Consider the following 22,493-nt stretch of genomic DNA (forward strand, 5'->3'; position numbering starts at 1 on the left):
CAAGTACACAAATTAGCATTCACAGACAAAGCGCTTGTCTTTTGCTGGACACATTTCCCCCACAAATACAACATGCTAATGTTTTTAGCACAAGCATTTTGCATTGTATAAATTAGCTTAGTGGCTAGCCGACTTTTCCTCTATTCATATGAAGCCAGGGACAACAGCAACACCTAACAAATGTAATTTTACAAAATTTGGCTTCATTACAATTCACAAGGTTCACTGACAAAACAATTGTCTTATACTGGACACGTTTTCCAACCAAATATAACATGCTAACGTTATTAGCACAAGCCTATGGCATTTTACATTGTATAAATTAGCCTAACAATGAGCAGAGATTTCCTCTGCTTGAAGCCAGAATAAATCACACACAAGACTTGAAATGCTATTTTGTGGAGGCATTATTGTCTTCACAATTTAATGTTTCTTATATTTGAAATTACGGTAAATAAAAGCTTAGTTTCCACTGAGGGAAATGGTTTCAGCTTACAGAAATAGACAGGAGATCTGGATAAATAATGAACCTAATACTATTTTTTTTTTAAGTTACAAAGTAATGGCCATAGAGTGATACAAATAGATGAAATTATTTTTGCAGTGTTAAAATAACCAGAAGGAACACTTTTAACATTTAAATAGTCATAGACACACTGTACTTTGCAGGGCAACTTTTTATTCTCTGGGGATCAATAATGATTATTTTTATGTGTCATAGCTTATAAAAGTTTCTTATGATGCTTGTAAAATTCTGGGCCAGGCCATTAAACCACATTTTATCTCTTAAAGTTATTTTGGTAACATGTATGTTACTCAGAGGACAATAACAAATCATTCAGTTAATCGCTTTGTTTTGTTTTTCCCACTTCCTCTTCAGCTGACCATATCTGATTGCAGATATGAATTCAGCTGGTGATATTTCCCACTATCATAATCACAGGGGGCAGATACAGTTGTTTTGAGCGTTTTAACAGTGATCTCCGGGGATCTGTAAATCCTCCGCCGCGACAGCTGATTCGGAGTCAGCTCGGGTCACACAGCGGCAGCAGCAGCAGCGGCCTCCATTTTAACTTCGACACCGAGCCATACCTCACGTGTCCTGGGCTGTCTCTCTCACATGACCCGAGTGTTTGTTCCCGTGATCAGCACTTCCATCTCCGTCTGTGACACCGAATATCACTTTTTATTCCAACCCTGATGGATATGCTCGAACAGAGTCTGGACAGCGCAAGGTAACTGAGAGTCGGCCAAAATGGCTAACTGACACAAGCTAGCTACAGGATGCTATTTCGGATAGCTAGTTTACTACGCTAACCGAGGCCTGACCTAAAAAAAACTGTTGTCAAAACGAATACAAGCTAAAGAGTGTAGTTAAGTTAGAAAGAGAAGTGGTGGACGTTGCAAGCTAGTTGTTTAACCAGCTGTTTTCTACAGAGGGCCATTGTCCAGTTGTGAAAAACATATCACGATTAGCTAATAACAGTGCTAAGTTAGCTTAAAGCTAGGTTTTAAACACAACAAACTGTGTTGTCAGACAGTGAAGGTAACCTGAGGGCAGAAACAATGTTGTGTTTTTCATTGCGATCAGCTGTTGGTTGTCTGGCGTCTTGCACAAGTTTGATTCCACCTATGGCAAAGTTTAGGGCCAGTAAATGTATTTGAATACTGAACATTAGCTGGTTGCGTTAAGTTTTATTTTGTTTCTCTGGTTTGCAGCCAAGAAAAGCAAGAAGAAGAGGTTGTCCAGGCATCTGAAGGTAAGCACTTATTCACCAAGCTGTCATTGGCAACATCTGGCACCTGCACAGCTGTGAGGTGTATATTTTGTATTACAGACAAAAACATATAATGTAATCACTACAACCATAAGTCCATTATTCCATTAGTGGATATAGAAAATAAAAATTTCAATCATTGATTAATTGTTTTAGTTTTTGTTTACTGGTTTCATGCTTCCTAAAAGTGAGAATTTGATGCTTTTCTTTGTCACACATTATAATAAACTGAAAAGCTTTGGATTTTTGGGCTGCTAGTGGAATAAAACACATCATTTGAAAATGCCCATTGGGCTGTGGGAATCACATTTTACTGACAAAACTATTAATCGAGAGATCGTTAGCTGCAGCCCTATTATAACAGATGGTTCCTAACAAGGTGTGTAACAATATATAGCATGCACTTCATTGTCTGTGTAATGGGGGTGCCACTAACGATTATTTTCATTGTCGACTAATCTGTCGATTATTTCTTCGATTAAAATTACGTCATCTAATGTCTTGTTTCATACTCACGCCAAAGGGTTTTAGTTCACTGTCACGGGAGAGTGTGTAAAGCTGCCAATATCTGAACGTAAGAAGCTGCAGTAAGGGTATTTTGGGGTACTTTTATAGTACTTTTCTATGAAAAATGACTCAAACCGATTAGTCGACTACTAAAATAGTCACCGATTATTTTAATAGTCGATTAGTCATCGATTAGTCGACTAATTGTGGCAGCCCTACTGTGTAAACTGCAGCATGCAGCGGTGTTGCTTTATCCAGCTGAACTCAGGGCAAAGAAGCTGTCTGTGTTAGTTTTCCGTCTTCTACATTCTCACAGCTCTCCTTTTCTGTTTTCTCCCCCCCCGAGACGGAACAGGAGAAGAGCAGACAGCTGTTACGATAGCCAGCGTTCAGCAGGCTGCAGCATTTGGAGACCATAACATACAATATCAGTTTCGCACCGAGGGTGGTCAGGTAAGTAGCTACTGGATGGAATTATGGCACTACTTATGATCGTTGTTTTTTACTGCCAATTTCAGAAAGGCATTAAGTGCCCCTAATGGCATATGGGCTCGGAAATTTTAGGGTAATATTGCATCTGTTCAGCAGTCACGATGGAAAACAGAACACTTTAGAATTACTTTAGATGTCAGGTTGGATAAACTTCAAGGGCTGGTTGCGCAGAGACATAATTAGCAATTGAAAGAGCTTCACATTATATATTGATGGGTGTGGTTGAATGGATTTGGTCACGTGCATAGAGCAACGTGACAAGATCGCTAATATGATTGTCTGTAAACAGCATTTCACCCCACATGTACACTTTGATTCAGGCTTTTGTCATACTGAGTGTTTTGGTGTATGTGCTGTCACCACACAGAGAGAAATACCTGAGTTCCTCTTCCAAACAGTCCTCTCTGCGCCAGGTAGTGTTTTGTGTTATGTTATTGTGTATTCTCCTGATGCCACGGCTCCCTCCTCTGTTGCAAAGACAAGTCAGGAGGACAGCAGGCCCTTAATTGCCTGAAGGTATGAATGTGTGGCTTTCTTTTTCTGGTCCCATGATTGACTGGTGACTTTTGTATAGAGTGTCTCCTTGACACTAATGTGGCATTCCCTCCAATGGTGACCAGTGATGGACAATGGGACATTCATTCCGTAAATAAAGTGGAAAAAGTAAAAGTGTGATATTGAAACTAGTGTGTCCTTATTGGGATGATTTACACTGTGGGGAATTAAGTCAGTGATCCATGTGGCTCATTTGGCATAAACAAGACTAGTGTGAGCGATCATGTGATTCCAGTCTGGTCTGGGATTGGCACGGGGCCGCTGTCACATGTCAGTCAGGAGGAGAGTCACATGACAGAGGGATACAAATACTGATTCTTTGAATAAACAAGCTCATTTTGACTTGACTGTGACTTGTTTTCAAAATTGAATCAGGCACATTCTGAAGCATAAGCAAATTGAGAGGGATACGATATGCTTATGCTTCAGAATGTGCCTGAAGTGAGATCAATGCTCTGCTACGATAAGGACTATCAGACACTAGGCTTGGCTGAACTGGAGCAGTAGATATGTTAAACAAATCTACAAGCCAGGTAAGGTTTGGATTTGGACACTGTATACCTGTCATAGGGATGGAAAGAACAACTGTTTGCTTGGTTTGTTTTATTCTTATTCTCTCTCTTATCTGTGTTTCTCTCTCCATCTTGCAGGTGACGTATCGTGTTGTTCAGGTTACTGACCAGCACCTAGAGGGAAGAGATGAAGGGGGAGGAGCAGTGAGTGTCGTCTCTACAGCAGCCTTCACTGGGGCCCCTCAGGCTGTAGCTCAGGTACCAAAATCTCCACCTTTTTTTATTAACGAAAGAAAACCCACTAATCATATGGACTGGTTTTGAAGACTAACTGCATGCTTTAGCCTTTGAGTAATGCCAATTTTAAAGGTTCAGCATGGGTCATTCAGAGCATTAGTGTAGCAGCAAACCACCTTTTGCTATGTAAAGATCAAGAGTGCTGCAGAGATTAGGTTTCTTGTACGCCGAGGCAGAAGTTAGTGACACACTGTTTCTCTTGTCAAAAAGCCAATGGGATTTTTCCACTGGATTTTGGATTATTGCAGAAAATTAGCTCTGTGGCAAACACAAGTTTATGATACTTACATATTTTGTTCAGTAAGTAAATTCACAAATTAGAACCACTCATGGTTTTTGAAACGTAAATGCAATCGCCAGAAGTGGAGAACTAGGCTATAAATTAACTATACTACAGTCGCATGACTTAACATCGCTGCTATAACATGACTATAAAGTCGTGCTTGGCATGCTGATATTCTGTAGTCTCATTTAGCCACTGTAAGCAACCGCCTTTTTAAAGACACCTTAAAGCATCAACATTCACGAGGGAGGAATTTACTTACATACTTAATGTTGTAGAACAAAACTTGAAAATCTCCATAGTGGAGTCATGGCGTCCTGAGCAGAGAATGAAGTCACACAAATTCCATTGTGTTGTAGTTCAGGCTTCTCTATGGTTTGTGGTGCATGTTAGTGCTTGAGCGTATCGCACTGGCTAGCTCATTGCTGCCGCTTTGCACTGTCCTCATTCGGTGGTTACTGCTGATAATGGCACGGTGTTGTCATGGAAGCGTAGTGCCCACCTTCCAGTTTTGCCCCGGTTAACACTGTTAGCTCAGTCAGCAATGTTGTTGTTGTTTAGTGCTGTTTATTGAGTCAGTTAGCTGCTAGCCGCTAGCTAAGCCACCTCCATGTTGAGAAGCTTATCCAGACAACTCATATGCTCTAACTTTTACTTAGAGTCCCTTAAAAGAATAAGGCTGGTGATATTTCAGCTGTTATTACTCCAGCAGTCTACAAAAGAAATTAAAACCAACAACAGAATCATCCTCCTAAAAAGTATTGCTCAGGTAGACAAATAATGGTGTCGCTCATGCCATAAAACCCAAGGCCACCCAAACACTATTAAAACAAATGAAAGAGACGTGCTACCAGTGATCTGGGTGACATTTTCCTTTGTTGTGATTAAAGCTGCAGGTGTAGGTACCTCTTTTTAGCTCTTCAAACTCGCTAAGCAGTATAAAGAGTAAAGTGTGTGTCTGAGCATGACGTCTGCCCAATGAAAAGCTTCTAATTGAGATTAATGATGCAGTTGCAGAATTATTTCATGAAAACGCACTGTGGCAATGTTCATGGTCAAATTCAGAACATGTTTTTGGTCAAAAACAAAAATTTCCCTACAAGAACATATCAGATTTGTTTTCATATGCAATACACTGATGGCTTCACTGACCTTGCTATTGTCTGTGCTAACAAGATCACTCCTACCTCTTTTTCCTCCCGCTATCCCAGCTGTCAAACTGCACTGTGTCTTGCTTGGGGGTCTAGAGGGGATACCGGTATTGAGTCTGACAGAGACTGAGGTGTGCATTCACCTGCTGTGACTGCTCCATTGCTACTTGTTCAAGCCTCTCCTCTGTCCCTCTCTCTTATCTGTCACAGGCTGTGATCCAAAACCCTTTCAGTAATGGAGGAAGCCCAGCAGGAGAGGCGGTGGGAGGGGAGACTCGCTTCGCTTACTTCCCCGCAACCGCGGTGAGCGACGGGACTGTGTCTGTGCAGGCCGCCACGGACCCCACACTCACACAGGCGGGGGGTGAGTCAGTTCTCACACTTAATTTGGGCTGAAGCTTACGACAGTGTCACTGAAAATAATGGCTAAATTAGCCCTGCAGTAAACAGCAGTGTCTTGAGGAGTGAGAGAACAGCAGCTCTTTTTTTAGTGGTTGTAAATGAACCAAAATCCCCTCAGCTTTGGCTGAAGAGAAAGAAAACAGGACCGTTTAAAGCACTATAGATTGCAAATAATGTTGCGCTTTTTGCTGAATGCTGTCATTGAAATATCTTTTGTGATACACGTGGACATAGAATTTTCTTCAACAATGCTTCAGCATTTTTGAAAACTTTTAATTGAGGGCTGTTTGGATTCTGTTCACTACGTTTTTGCTCCCTCTTGAGCAATGAAAGATTTTCTGTCATACACACCCAGCAAGGTAGTCTGTTCAATACAAGATTCCCGGAACAGTAATATGTCAGATACATTTATTTGCATCCTATAATAGTTGAATATTATCAGTCAGTTATTACACTAATCATATTTACTATGTGCTTCAAGTCACATGTCCACCCATTCTGCTACTCTTCCTTTTAACTGCCATATGTCGTAGTCTGGCTGTACTAAGTGTCCTTGCGGTTTCATGGTGGTGATCCAGACGTGGCTGGTGGACTGTCAATGAGGGTGGTCAGGGCTTGGTCGACCTGCAGAGCGGGACGCAGCCTCCCGGCTCTGTTACACACAGGCAGCATCTGCTTGTTCTGGCATATTGTTGCCTAGACAGTGTTTATGGGAGGACCTTGTAATTAATCACCCAGTGTTTCTGCTGGTGTCTGTGCTTTCTGCCGCGCTGTTGGCCTGAACTAGCGCCTCGCACAGGCATGAAACCGTGACCAAGACGAGACTTCCACCTGCATCTTAAGACCCCATTCTGATCCACTCTGGTCTGATGTTGTATTTGAGTCATTTCATCCAAAAATAGAGAGATATGCTTGCGGGCATAATGTGTGTTTGTAAGATTAGGGAAACCAGAAAAATATTCACATGTTACAAGCTGGAATCAGAGATTCCACACAACTGTCCCCCTGTCCTCTACCTCCAAAACTGGTCTGCTGTCAGGTCACAGGTAGACTTACTCAGTTTGCGTCTGAACACCTGGTCGAGTGTGGCTAGACGAGGCTGGCTGCTAGCGCTAGCATCAGAGGCTGTGCTAGCTCGGACCCCCAGGTTCAGGGCTAAATGCTTTGTATTGAGGTGATATTTCGGGCTTCAAGTTCTCCGTTTTTTTTTAATGTAAATGTTTCATTCACGGGGCCAAGCGGCATCATCTCGTGTGCCTACATCATGTGACAAAGCCACTGTGGTCTTCAAAACAGAGAATATTTGGCAGTTTTGCTTGAAAATGATGAATGAATTATCAAAATAGTTGATTCGTCGACAGACAGAAAATGAGCCAAGTCATCACAGCTCTAGGCGAGGCATAGTAGAGCTCATCAGTAAACAAATGTAGCCTATAATAGCTAATAAACATTTTGTTATGTTCCCTGAATCTTTGGGTTTTGATAGGCTCCCCTAAAGAAGCTTTTGTTGCATTTCATTCATCACTGACAAGTTGCTTATCAGGCTAATGCAGCACATCCACACACCCTGCCTGTTTCTTTCTGTCTTTGTCTCACCGAGCGTGCGTTGTATGCCTAGTGTGTGTCCTACTTCTATCACATGATGCACATTTAGAGAAGTCACATGCCCCGAAGACCATTTAGCAATGTCACTTGACACACCTCAGTTATAACTCGTATGATACACACTAGGTGCAGCAGCACAAAACGCAAAAACAGCTGTGTTTGGGCACTTGTGTTTTTCTTGTTTCGGGTGTTGTGAGCGTCTGCCTGGTGATGCCACAGAAAGGGAATAAGACCATCAGGTTTCTTTGCTGTGGGTAATAGCTTAAGCCAGGGCCTCGCAGGGGGAAGTGGGCTGCTGTCTCTCTTTTCTGTGAGCCTGGGGCACTTTAAGCAGGCATGACATACTGGCTGAGAAGTACACTGAAGGGTGGAGGTGGAGAGTGCTTTACAAGCTGCCATCTCCTATGAGGTGAGGGATAGTGGAGGTTAGTGCATGGGGCTCTGGCAATGAACCACATTCTGGCAAGGCTGAATCCAGGGATGCGAAGTACTTGACCTTTCTACGGGGTGTCAAAATGTCCATGAGCAAGCATCACAGTTTTTGGTTTTCACTTTTTTGCAACAGTATTTTTCCACTACAAAATATCCTCTTTACAAAACAGGAGCAATTTCATTAAGGCTGACCTGGATTTTATGTCACCACGAATCGACAAGATGACACTGTAAACCCAGTTTTCACAAAATTAGGTCGCAGAAAGTGAAGAGCAAAAAGCAGATAAAATGTCAAAGAGCTGCTGTTTTGGCACAGGCAGAGTTTATGCTAGACTTTTTTATGACAACCATTAATATTTTAGAATCCAGGACATATAGAACAACTATCAGACAAATGTTTTTAAAAAAGCCACATTATCGCCTACATTTGAACAACAACAAAACATAGAAAACACGAATGCTATGATCCTGTTTGCATTCTAAGCCCGTCAAAATAAATACCTTGAAAATAAGATAAGTATAAGCCTAACAGAAGAAGCGGTCTGTTGAACAGAGTGAATAATTGGGACTCAGTAAAGGACACGCCAGGTGTCACTGTAAAGTCCTCCGTGATAACATCCAGGGAATCACCAAGCCGTCTGGCTCACCGTAGTGAAGTGAAGCGTATCTCCGGTCTGATCTACGAGGAGACTGGCGGTGTGTTGAAGGTCTTCCTGGAGAATGTGATCTGTGATACTGTCACCTGAACCGAGCACGCTAAGAGGAAGACTGTGACTGCCATGGTTGGGGTGTATGCCCTGAGGAGGCAGGGACGCACTCTGTATAGCTTCGTTGGAGAAATAGATCTGCCCTTTATTAAAACCCTGAAAAGTGATCTGTATAATATAGGTTTATATTTAAGTTGTCTCGACAACATTTCTCATAGGTCACACATCTTAGGCTATTCATTAATTCATTCATTCATTTTCCATAACTGCTTATCCTGTAAGGGGTCGCGAGGGGGCTGGAGCCTATCCCAGATGACAGAGGCCAGGACAGGTCGCCAGATTATCACAGGGCTGACACATAGAGACACAACCATTCACGCTCACATTCACACCTACCGCCAATTTAGAGTCACTAATTAACCTGCATGTCTTTGGACTGTGGGAGGAAGCCGGAGTACCCCGAGACAACCCACGCTGACACGGGAGGAACATGCAAACTCCCACCCCAGGAACCCACTTGTTGTGAGGCGACAATGCTAACTACTGCACCAACCTCGTAGCTATTTAATACGCTATTAAGGAATTTGCTGATTTATTTGACATATTATAAACCAGACATTTTGGTTGTTGATATCTTCATCTACCCACCAACTACTCTTGATACAGACAAAAAGCCGGCATATGCTGGAAACGTAAACACAGGCACAGGAGTCTTGCATCATACGTTTTGTTTGGAAAAGGTATTAACTATACATGTAGACTGTTGGGACTGAAAATATTCTCTTTCGAGTTATGTATTCCCCAAGATTGTGGCATGATGTCCACAACTTGATGTCCAATATTTAACACAATGTGTCAAGGAGTTACATGTCTTGTTGTCTGGTCTTGCCAGGGATGGTTTTGCTTGAAGGGACCTTAATTTGGGGGTTGATGATGATTTTTTTTTGTCTGGCTGCCCACAGGAACAAAATAAGGTGTTGAGGCCTCATAGCAGTGCTGAAAGGAATAGTGTCTGTATGCCTTGCAGTGAAGTGTGTGCATTTTTCTGTCAAAACAGTAAATTATAGATTTTGTTGTGAATGTCTGGGGAGCTGAGAAAAGGAAGGCTTGATGGTTTTTCTGTCTACATGTTGATTTTACATAAGAGGGCTTCCAGCAGTTTTGTATTTCTCATAAGTGTTGTTTTGTGTGTGTGCCCGTGAGGATTTGGGGTGTGATGAGCCTTTTTTTTTTTTTTACAGAGTAAACACTCTTATTTGTTGTGAGATATTTCTTTAGAGCTACAGGAGTGAGTCTTGTATACCATGTTGCCCCGCTGTCTTTTTCCTCACTGCTAACTGATGACTCCCATGCCTTCCACAGGTCAGTTTTATGTGATGATGACCCCCCCTGATGTCATTCAGACAGGCACACCACGAACCATCGCCCCACGCACACAGCCCTACCCTGCGTGAGTATCAGCTCTCTCAGTTGCTGTCTGGGAGAAGGAGACAACATTGATATTGCAGTCTGGGTCGCAGCTATTTCTGAAAACAAACTAACTGCCGGTCAGTTCTTGTAAAACACTGTTGTTATCTTCCATGGAAATGCCACGCGAAATAGGCCATTTAGTGGTTTTAGCAGACAAGTTGAGAATTGCTTGAAGGGGAATCTTGGTTGGGTTTTAAAAGTGGGCAGATTGCTCTTAAATGTGTAGTGTTCAGAGCAATTCACAGCTATTATTACATTTGACTTTAGGTTTGATATTTTAACTATTTTGCAAGAATAAAGCACATTTGAGTTTGTGACGCTGCAGAAAAAATCTTCTCAAGCATGACACTGACTTAATTCAGTTGAGATATATAGCAGTTCACATGTTGAGTGGACGAAGCATGCTGCATTCACACACACTGCTGTTCAAAAGTTTGGAATCACCTGCCGGAAAAGCTTGATTGAATACAGTGAGATGGCCGAGAGGATTCCTCTGTATCTGTGAATGGTCTTTGATGCTTTTAGGTTGTAGAAAGTCCTCTTTACAAATAGATGTTTTTTTGGTATGAAGGGTTTGTTCTGTACATAGAGAAAAAAAAATAGTGTTCTGCAGTTCAGCCAGACTGACAAGGTCAGAGAGACAAAGACACCTCTGAGCAACAGTTTAATAAAAGTAGAAGAAAGCAGCACATTGGTAAAAGAAACTGGAAGGCATCAAAATGTGTGCGAATTTAACAGGTTCCCGTTAAAGTGTCAAATGCACAATAATGCCTCTAACAAGCTGGAATTAACAGGCAGCATGTTGTTTTAGGGAAGCTATTCTTCAAACGTCCAAACAGAAATAGAAGGTTAGTGTAGCACTGTTGGAATTGGATCAGGTATCATCAACTGAACTGAGAAATCACATTTCAAACCTATTCAGTCTCACCTCCGTGTAGACTGCAGAGGGCCCAAAAAAATGGCTTCCACAATATTTAGAGCTCAATTACACTGTTGTGGTTCAATAATGAGCGAGGGTCACTTGCACTTTTCTGAACTGGAGTGGGAGTGAGTAACTGCACCAAGCCAAGGAGTTCAAGTATCTCAGGGTCTTGTTCAGGAGCGAGGGTAAAATGGAGTGTGAGAAGGACAGACGGTGCGGTGCGGCATCAGCAGTGATGCAGGCAGGACAATGGACTGTTGTGATGAAGAGGGAGCTGAACAGGAAGGCAGAGCTCTGCATTTACTGGTCAATCTACATCCCAACCCTCACCTATGGTCATGAGCTCTGGGTAGTGACTGAAAGAATGAGATCATCTATACAAGCAGCTGAGGGATAGGAGATGAGACATCCGGAGGGAGCTCGGAGTAGAGCCGCTGCTCCTTCATGTCGAAAGGGCGTCAGTTGAGGTGGTTTGGGCATCTGATCAGGATGCCTCCTGGGTGCCTCCTGTTTTTCTGGACATGTCCAACTGAACGGAGGCTCAGGGTTAGACCCAGAACACTCCCCCTCCTGGGGAACACCCCCCCAGGAGGAGCTGAAAGTTGTTGCTTGGGAGAGAGACTAATCAGTTACGATTAGTCTTGTTTTAGGGCTAAAACTATGCCAAGTGTAAATGATACATTTGGTGTCTGAATTATCTTGTTTTATTTCTGTTGAAATAGCCGTTATTGAAGGGAAGAAGGAAAACATCAATGTGATAGGTGATTCCAAACTTCTGAACAGCAGTGTATATTTAAATGCTAATGCAGGAGGAGGCGGTGGAAGTGGATGGAGTTAAATTGCTGGGAAACAGGCAGTGATGTGGTGTTAAGCAGGGGTGTATGCAGAAATAAAGCTGTTGAAATGGACCGCATAGTTGTTTGAGATCGATCAGGTCGATCCATGATTGGATGTTATACGGACACGTGGCCATAAACCCACTTCCATGCTTATTTGAAGGACCATGAGGCTCAGTTAATGCAGGATGAAATGCTACAGTAGTTGTGGTCTTTAAGTTTTACATCCTACTGTCTCTGCCCAGCGACCCTCTCTCATCTCTTTCCTGAGTGTGCTGTGAAGCTTGATTTTATTTTATCAAGAGTCTGTATTTTATTTAAGCACATCCTGGCTTTTCTCCTTCTCCTCCAAAATCTTCTTATGTTGTTTATCCCTAAAAATTCACACCATGCATCATTATAATCATGCATCAAAAGACCAAGACTCTCTCCGACTGTTAGCCACATGCTGGTGATTGCTGTTATTAAGACAATCAGCAGGCTCACGTGAGCGAAGATAAACTGAGTTGTCGTTTTAATTGCTTGATACCAGCCTTATTTGGCCTACGATAGATAGTTATTTAGAAAAAGGAGTTGCAGCAAGCTTTATTCTAGATGTAGAGTTCATGTTAGTGCCAAAAACGAATTGACACATGAGCTGCAGTGCTAATGAATGCAGTTAAGGTTTGGTTTTCCTTTGTTTGGTAAAAGCCAAAGCACAGCAGTCTGCTCATTAGGTCATCCAAAATGAACACATGACCCATTATCAAATTGAGTTAGCACTGACCTCAGTGAATATCCCTCCACTCCACCAGGCCTATACTTAACCTTTAACATGTGAGACTGACTGCATTATACTTATTTAGCTGCAGCACCTCAATGGAGTGACCACCAGTTGTTTTAGGACACTGCATATTAACACTGTTGTTGAAGGGCCAGGCGATTAATTTAATTTTATTCTAAATTAAAATTTTGTCTTCCAACAATAATGAAAACAAGATATCAAGATACAGAGAAAATTATTATTTTGCAGCATTCTGTCATAACACTGTTTGTCTTGTGTTATAAATCCACCCTTTTCCTTCACAGTGGTGCACTCAGCGTTGGCAATTGGCGACTTTCTCGCCATATTAAGCGACTTTTCAGACCCTCTTAATGACGTTATTTGAAAAAAGTGAATAGCAACAAATTAGCAATTTATTCAGACCACCAGGAAAAAAGCAAGACGTATATTCAGATATATTGTTGTTCATTTCCATGCGTGCTGCTCAGAGTAATTGCGATCCACTGCTCTTCTGCCAACTGCACAGGGTCTCCCACTCCCCACTCTGCTTTTTACATCTTTTAAATTAGTTTTCAATGTGATTATATTTAGTTTATCCATCCACTGGAAATGGTATACTATGCAGGATTGTTGGTTAACTTTTTTGAACATGCTCCCCAGTGAAAGTGGAAATAAAAGCAACATTTCTTTAAGCCACCAGCATGGGACTGATTTTGGCGCTTTGGTTCTCTTGCTTGCTCCTGTGGCTCTCTCCCTCTCACAGACACACACACACACACACACACACACACACAGACCACTCTCTCCTATCTGATTTCATTGTATCTTCAGGTCTCCAGACTGCGACCATTCAGTCGCGTTTTGCGACCATCAAGCACCAGTGTGACTTGAGGGTATTTTTAATATATGACCCGAAGAGCCGTTTAACCTATGCTAACTACTAACATCTAACTGTTGACTAGATGCTTCAAGTTTACAGCAAAAACATCAACACTTCAGCCCGAGAGGAGCTGTGTGCTTCAGAATAAAAGCACCAATGGTTCTGCTTTGCTGTATTTCACTATAAGAGTACTTTATTTAACCTGCGCTTTTTCTTGAGTATCATATGACAAAGCAGTCCTCGAGCACACTGCCATCTCGTTCTCCAAAGTATTTTCTTTAACTTTATTTTAACAGTACTTAATTCAACCTAATTATTTAACAGTAGCTACTTCATTTAACTTCATCGTAACTGTAGTTCATTTGGTAGTTTAGTATTATAGAAGTCTACAGCAGTTTAGAGGAGGTTTTAAAATACCGAGATAAATATTGTGTATCGAGATATAGGCTAAAATATTGCAATATTAATGTTAGGCCATATCGCCCAGCCCGGACTTAGAGGGATTATTTCTGTTTAAGTCTGTACATTGACTTTTAGGGAAATGCTGCATAATATATATTTTAAAAGAGTTTTTTTTTTTTTTTTAAGTTCAATGAATGCATAATGTTTTCAAAGTCGATGAGTAATCATGTTAAATAGTCATGGTCTCAGTTTTGTTTGTTTACCTCCTCTTTATGGTAGTTATTAAAAAAACATGCACACAAACAAACAGGAGACAGACTCCAAACTTCTAATGCCTCTGCCATTCATTAATCATTTGTTGGTTTGGGTAAAACAGAATGTGATTCAACAACAAGGAAGTTGACTGCTTCTGTGATTTTCAAGAACTTTAGATTTCTCAAAGATTTAAGCTCCTTTGTTGTGGGCAGCATTTCAGGGAGTTGTAGATCCGCCTTAAATTTGGCAGCCGCTCTGCTGCTTTTGATGTTGCTTGATATTCACCACGTACAACAGACTGCTCTCCAGTCAAGAGTAAGGAACGAGCTTTGTTGCGGTGTATGTCTTGCATCGCCAATGCCATGTGTTGAAATACAAAGTGAATTGTTTTTTCATCTCTCGCAATGCCTATCTGCCATGTGTTTGTTTCTATTTATTTCCTCTGACATGAATAATTTATGATCTTTGACACAAGCCTCAGAGTTATATTTAGGTGTAAACTAATGAACAGTGACATTGCCGTTGACATGTGAGTAAAATGAATGAAAATTTCCCACCCTATCTGCCGTTCGCAGAGATGAAAACGAGCTGCTGCAGCATGAAGGTTTAAACTGGTGAGGACAGTTTCCACATTTCTCTCACACTCCTTGTTTTTTTTTCTTAAACAGCAAATGAACCAATCAAATTAGATCACAAGAAGAGAGAAGAAGCACACAAACCTCTGCCCTCCTCTCCTCTCCTCTCCACCCCTCCCTCTCATAAGTCCCTGGTGATTCTCCCCGCTCTTGATGTGTGAGACACAGATGTAGCGTTTCTTCAGCGCTGACCCCGATCCATTGTTGTTAGTTGTGCTTGTGGCAAACTTGTTTCTCCATTAGGACTTAAAAAATTAGGTCATTGTTCTCCAACTGGAAACAAATGACTTGCTCCTCACTTTTATTTTAGTATCAATTTCAAAGTGTCCTCTGTAGTAGTTGTGTGAGTTTTGTTCTTGTGTAGCCTAGTTTTGAATTAGTTACTTACAGTATTTGAGGTTTTTCTTGTGAGCTCATGAAAGGTGTGATGTTTTTGTAGATGTGACAGGAATACTGGGACAAATGGAGCCAATGACAGCCAGGTGTTGTCATGTTCACTAAAGCTCATCTTTGTCCATATCATCCAATAAGAGAATATCAAGCCCAAGCTGCAGTCACTTGTATCTCAATGTACATTAACCCAACTCACTATGTTTGTGTGCACAAAATATTCCAGTTTTTGCCTTATTCCGAAAACGACAATATTCCTACGAAGCTGTTTACATGCCTAATAAAAAAAGAATATTCCACTCACGTTCCTGTTAAATGCAGCCGTGCATCTGATTAACTTGCCCTAACATGTCGTCTATCCCGTCGAAATATGGGAAAGTGGAACGACTGTCGCATGTGCCAGGAAGTTTTCTACTGGTGCAAACACAGTCTTCCTCTGTCATTCCTTCAGCCACCTTCTTGAAAAGGTCAGCGTTGTAATATCAGCACATTCATAATGTTAAAAAGTAAGTGTGTTTCCCTCCTGGCGAGAGATGTGGGCTTTTCTTTTGGGCATGCATCTTTACCTCAGCCTTGCAAACTGTTGGTTTGTGTACAGTGTATCCATGACAACGCACAAAGCTGACCGTAAACAGGCAAAAGACTGTTTGTGTAAAAGCCCCAATGAGACGCATATTGCAAATGTGCTGTATACATGTCCAAAGTACGCTTGTAAAACCCGAATAATTCCGGCATATCCCATGTCTTGATCGTAAAACTCTACATTCGGAACATCCAAACAGAATATGTTGCTGATATGATCTGTATCAAATTCAGAATATTGTCATATTCGGAATAATAGTGGAATATTAGCGTACATGTAAACGTACCCAGAGTCCAGTCCCTGGCTTGGTGTAATACTGCAGGCTAATGACAGGGGAGGGCAGGACTGACAATTGCATTTCTCTTTCAAGGATCAATATAAGACGACACAAATTTAGTTCTCCTCTACATCTGCGCCTCAAATTATATGGATAAAGCACTTTGGTAGCGGAGTTGTGTACTGCTCATTTTCTGGATTTCTTCGACAACAATAACTCCCAGGAGCGCTCAGATGAGGTGCGCCTCTATAACTTGTTAAAGGGAGCGGGGAAAGGCGTTCCTCTAGGCCTCTACATTTAGTTATTCATACAGTCATCTATATATTTTTTTAACACTCTGCCTAAGAGTACTGTTGGGATGAATCCATTATACAGCTGAAATCCCATTAAGATGCGTTGAGATACAAGAGGGAGACTGCAGTTTGGCTTGGCTGACTATCTCAAACAGAGATATCAGCAGTCGAGTTGTGTTGATGGGTCGCACATTCACTGCAGTTAGAATAAAGATGCGTTGTAGAGGCACAGACGAGGAACAAGTGTGACCTTACAGGACATTTTAACCTTAAGCAGAATCGTGGCCAGTAAACAATTGTTGCATTATTTTTCATACTGTGTTTTCTTTTGCAGAGAAATCTTTTGTCTGCACTGAGTGAAACATTAATTGTTGCATTAGTGAGACAGAAACATGGTGAAGACATTCAGTAGACTGCCTACATGATTATATATGTGTTATTGGGCTGTTCATGCTGGAGTGGGTGGTTGGATAAGTCTCCCTGTCACGTCTCAGGGACTTAATTAACAGAATACCTACGGGACGACACAGACAAGAGACAGTTGTGTCATTAGCTGTAAGCCCAGACTCCAATAGACAGCATCTGTTTTTTAACAGTGTTGTAATTTTACAGCACAATAAAGCAGAAAGCTCCCTTTGGGTCACACCTGGAAAGAGGACAGTGAACAAGAATAAGGCTGGATGGGTCTCAGTACTCCAGTCAAAGCAGAAAGGCTGCAGGCCAGGGGGTTTCAGGGCCGCATATTCAACGTCATATGTCTGTGCATCTTTCAGTATTTCTACCAAAGGCGCTACACAACTTCTGAGGCTCCTTTTTAAATGGTAGCGGCAAGGGCTGTGATTACAAAAGGCCTGAATTTAAAGATAACGGTGAATAATAGTTTTCAATAGGCGCAGGATTAGGTGAATTTGGGGGATTGGATTGGATTTGTGCCTGAATGTAGGGTAGCCAGAGATGGGAGATATTGTAGTGTGTGTGAAAAGTGTTTTATTTCCTGTCTGTCTGCAGGAAAATGGATGGACCGCGAACACCGAGAGATGAAAGGAGGAGAGCGCAACATAATGAAGGTGGGTAATTAGCTACGACTGTGGCTTTTGATTTCATCAGACAGTGCAGCACAATGCAGCGTGGTGCCTAAATGGAGCATTTTTTTTTTGTTGAAAGAAAATCACCAAGCCCTGTCAAAATATTCTATTAAGAATGGATAACAACATGTGTTTGTGGTGCAGCCACTAGAGGGTGCTGTGCAGCTGTAAGAGTCGGGCAGGATTTGGCGCTTGTAGTGCACCCACTGAAATGACAAGAGGTAGAAAATGAAAACTGGTTCTTAGACCTCTTCTACTCCCTCCATCTGTACAGTTGACCCATTTTTGTCTTTTTCTTTAGGAGGAACAAGCAGGTCAGCAGAAAATGCCACATAGAAGCAGTATACATCTAAAAGTTGTGAACTTTAAGATTAACTTATTCAGACATTTAAAGTTTAGTGTATAGGGGTTTAGAAAGTTATTATGAAGTATATGACAGCCTTTCTCAGGCTCACTTATGTCTCATAAGTTGTTGCAGCAATTTTTAGATCGCTAAAGGTTGATAAAAATGGTCAAAAATCCCTCCAAACTATCACACTAAGACACCAAGACCTTGAGGAACACCATAGAAAACCCATGCTGTTACTTGGCATCAAAAACTTTTGACGTTTGAAAAGTTCAGCGAGAACTGCACTTTTCAGAGATTGGATGGCGAGCACTTTTGTTCTTGAAACTGCAGAGAATCCCTTATTATCAATAAACCGATAAAAAGCTATTCAATCTCAGAATTGCTGAGGTCTCTAGTTCGTGGTTTTAAAGTTTTAATGAGGCTGTGTTTATCCTAGAGGTCACAACAGGTCATTTTATACAGTGATGTCCAACAGAAAAAAGTCTAGCTACAGATAAATGGCTACTAGGGGGGCGAACATCATTAAACATGAGTGAAATTGGCCTCATTGAATTGACAAGAGTCTAAGCTTTCCAGTCATACCCAATTTATGTAATTCCAAGACTGTTTGGGGACCCAGTATGCAGAAATATTCAATACAACTGGCAAAAATAACACATTTGTTCTGCATAAGATAAACGGCATGTTTTTACATAAAACTGCATGAGACTAGCATAAAGTGGGCATGTCTGTAAAGGGGAGACTCGAGGTTATCCATAGAACCCCCCTTCCTGACAAGCTAGCATGATCGCTACAGCCTTTGAAAGACGCTAGCGTCGGCCAAGGAAGTCCTTGAGGAGTGAAAGAGGTCAAACCAAAATTAGCCGTGCTTGTATTGATATGTATTTTATCTTTCTATTTAACATTCCATCAGTGGAGAGGCGGCGAAGAGACAAGATCAACAACTGGATCGTCACGCTTTCCAAGATCATCCCAGACTGCAACATGGACAGCACCAAGACTGGAGCAGTACGCAGTCTCACTTGCCTCTGCACTATTTCTAACTTTTCACTGACGTTTCCGTCCTCAGTGTTTACCAATCATCTCTGTCTCCCAGAGCAAAGGAGGCATCCTGTCCAAAGCGTGCGACTACATCCGAGAGCTGAGGCAAAACAACCAGCGACTGCAGGAGAGTCTGAAGGAGGTGGAGAGGATACAAGTGGACAATGAGTTGTGCAGGCAGCAGGTATGAATGTCAGCTTGTGCTCTTGCCAACAAAAACTGGCATCAAGTGAAGTCTCCTGGACTTCAATAATGTGTAAAGGAGGTCTATGAATGATAATGTCAGAATCTTCCTTTGAGGCGGTTGGGTTTAGCAGATAAATAGTCACAAATAATGAGGTGGCCATAGTGGGCTGCATATGCGTCTGTGAAGATTGCCACTGCATTGAATACATTACTTTGCTTTGGAGTGCATTGCAACATCCTTTCACTTAAGTCTCAGAAGCATGAAATCCACCTAGCCCCATATGCATCTTCATTTCTCCAAAACAAACCCTCGGAGACTTCAGCCTGTGTAGCAGATCATCAAGGCTTGACAAAGAGGATCAAAAAGCGTTTGCGCTTATATAATGAGAAGTGTTACCTGAAATCAGCGCTTTGAGAGACTGTGGGAATAGTATACACAGGGGTTGTGTGAGAACTAACTGCATGCTAATGCACTCAAAGTATTGTGAAATCTTGCAGCTCTGAGGCTGCCACATCTCCCCATTGAATCCCAGGCCTGCAAGGCTCTCGGCAATATATTCTTATTCTGATGCTCAAAGCTCAATATCCTTTCCCCAGTCCCTCGGTGGGGAGGCAGCGAATTCGGGATTCACCCAAGGGAAATGTAGCGGAGATGACATACCTCAAGATTTGATAATCCAGTTGGTTGTGGACAGGGCTGTCTTTGAAAAGGCTGCACATACTACTCTTTAATCCCAGGGATTGAATAGCCCTGTGTGTACATTACACACAGCCAGCACTCACAGCCTTCAAACGAAAAAGTTTGGTCTGTAAACTTGGAGCTATATTTAGCTGTCACGGGGATGAAGGTGTTGATAATGAGATTTTTTTCTTTTTTTGTTCTTTGTTCTTAAGATTGAAGAACTGAAGAATGAGAATGCTTTGCTCCGAGCGCAACTCCAGCAGCACGGCATTGAGATGGTTGGAGAGACACCGCCGCAGTGAAGCGGAGACGGAAAGGATGGGGTGGGGCGCCATCACTCAGACACACAACCGGCACGGTGGAAAAGAAGGCGAGATGACGGAGAGAAAAATGGACATGCGAAGAATCTCTTTCTTTTTAGTGAACGCATCCTTCCCTGGGTTCACAGGTCGCGAACTCTTCACCGGCCAATTGGCTGTACTTGACTGTTTCAACCCTATTGAGATAACCACCCGTTAAAACTCAGTAGAAATGTGCTCCAAGAAAAGCTGTCCACTCACCGCCATCAGAGTGCTTTACTAGCACTAGTTATGACAGAGAACGTGCTGAACTCCTCACTTGTTTTGTATTTATGTAGCCTCACTCATGGACTATGATGTGTGTTGTTTAATTTTGTTTCCTGTCAGTGTATTTTCCCCCAAATTATGGGTTTTGACTTAGTTCATGCTTTTATTCTGTTTGTGTTTTTGAGTTCTGTATTCATATGTTGTTTTTAGCTGCTGTAATTTATTAGTCCGCTTGCTGACGGAAGCCTTGATGGAGACCAGTTACATTGACACTCATGCACCCCCTAGAGCAACAGATTGAATTTTAAGTACGAAAACATCAAAGTATGCAAAACATTAAGATTTTACAGAGAGAAATAATGTGACACATGCAGCTTACCTAGACCCAAAGAGAAACCAGGCGCTGTGCTGGCCTGTGCTTCTGGGCTGATTTATGTAAATAAGACTTCTCATGTTTTAACACAGATGTTAATACAGAATGTTAGAGCAGATTATCTCTGGGAGTAAACAATCAATAACTCATTATGTTCATGCTGGCCCTTTGTCATAATAATTACCATAAAGTGTGTGCAATCTTGGAGCTTAATTTGAGAAAAGAAAAAGTGGTATACTTGAATTGTTGGGCATTTGCTTAACCAGAAAAAATAACTCCAATGTCAAGAAAAATTACTTTAAATTGCAAATTTGAATGTACGAGTGTGGACAAACCCAGCGCGCTTGATTGTGGACTGGTGAGGGGTGTGGTGCAAATTCCAACTTTTGCCAAACTATATATAGATACAGTGGGTTTTATTTTTATCTTTTGTTCATGTGTGATTTACCGGTGTCTCGATACGTGTAAGAATAATTCCCACATGTTTCATTTCAAGCTGTTTGCTCTATTTTGGTATTGCAACACTTCAAATGCAGCTCGACGCACAAGGGGGGGAGGCACCCTGGAGAGCGGCACTCAAAGACTCTCTGCTCACTATGGAAAAGGAGTACACAGAAATCCTGTGTTGCACTTCTTAGCTGAGCACAAGGCGTTCTCCACGAAATGAAGGAATAGTTTGGAAGTGGGGAAACTTGGAAATGATCTCACATATTACTCCACCCACTCAGGCGAACAATAAGTAAACTGTAATTGGTTGTACAAACAGCAAAAGCCAATATTAACATTGTTGATGATTTTGTGAATGAATATACATGATGTATTTTTGTTATGCTTCGGGCGATGTGAGTGAAAGTGGAAGAGAGATATCAAGCTTTGGAGCCACTTATTAGAGCACGATTGCTTCTCCCTGTGTCAACAGCTCAGGATCCAGCAAAGCAAAACCAACACTCAGACCCCTGGCAAAATCACGCAGACTATCACATTTTAATATCTCAGACTCTGCAAGTTAACAGCTTTTGCTTTGGAAGTGCTGTTCTGCCACTACTGCTAGATTCAAACCTGATATGGATAGTGCAAGTGTCTGATCTATCAAACGAGGCTCCTAGCTAAAGTTGAATGATAGATGTTTTGCAGTAGAAATTTTTTACACCTCAGTGAGAGCAGAGCAGAGAATGTGAATGTGAAGACATGAATAATGCTTTGGAAGAAGGATGTTCACAAATGAAAGGTCACTCGTGGCTAATTCTTTTCTTTTTTTTTCTTCTTCCTTGCGTTTCTTTTTTGAAATGGCAAAAGAAAGAAAAAAGACTCATTTTCTCTCTGTAGCAGCCTCACTGTTCTCAGGTTAGATTTTAAGGCATCTTTTCTAAGTAAAATGGTGGAAAATAAAACTTTCACTAGCTGATAACCTTTATGGGCTTTGGCTGTGGCTTGTTGTCTTTCTGCAGGTCTTGGACATATACACACATAAATACTTTATTACTTATTTCAAGTTGGTTTTTAGTCCCTCGTGTTTTTCCATCTGTTGGTTTGCAGGATATCTTAAAGTGACAGTGTACCCCCAAATCAAAAATACATATTTTTGCTCTTACCTGTAGTGCTGGTCATCAATCTAGATTGTTTTGTTCCCTGAGTGTTGAAGATATCTCCACATTGGGTATCTCTAACACTCGGCGACTCACACCAAAACAAGCTAGATTGATAAATAGCACTACAGGTAAGGCGAAAAATGTGCTTTTGATTGTGCAAACTGTCCCTTTAAACATTGTGATGGGTTTGACCGA

The 22,493-nt window shown here is 41.6% G+C and overlaps 1 protein-coding gene across 3 annotated transcripts; it reads left to right on the plus strand.

The window, feature by feature from the left end:
* Positions 1–938: 938 nt before the first annotated feature.
* On the plus strand, positions 939–22,200 carry LOC126391456 (upstream stimulatory factor 2). 3 transcript variants are annotated; one of them, XM_050046243.1, is made up of 11 exons: positions 939–1,235; positions 1,720–1,760; positions 2,632–2,738; positions 3,983–4,102; positions 5,786–5,939; positions 10,084–10,171; positions 14,825–14,863; positions 17,436–17,494; positions 18,775–18,869; positions 18,958–19,086; positions 19,983–22,200. In XM_050046243.1, the coding sequence occupies exons 1-11, from the start codon at positions 1,201–1,203 to the stop codon at positions 20,070–20,072; spliced, it is 957 nt and encodes a 318-aa protein (XP_049902200.1). In that variant the 5' UTR covers positions 939–1,200; the 3' UTR covers positions 20,073–22,200. The 3 variants fall into 3 exon arrangements, with proteins under 3 accessions (XP_049902200.1, XP_049902201.1, XP_049902202.1); XM_050046244.1 differs by lacking the exon at positions 14,825–14,863 and having other exon boundaries at positions 944–1,235; XM_050046245.1 differs by lacking the exons at positions 939–1,235; positions 1,720–1,760; positions 2,632–2,738 and adding an exon at positions 3,703–3,865.
* The last annotated feature ends 293 nt before the right edge of the window (positions 22,201–22,493 follow it).

The sequence above is a fragment of the Epinephelus moara genome, chromosome 6, assembly GCF_006386435.1.
Source record: "Epinephelus moara isolate mb chromosome 6, YSFRI_EMoa_1.0, whole genome shotgun sequence".
NCBI classification, from domain to species: Eukaryota; Metazoa; Chordata; class Actinopteri; order Perciformes; family Serranidae; genus Epinephelus; species Epinephelus moara.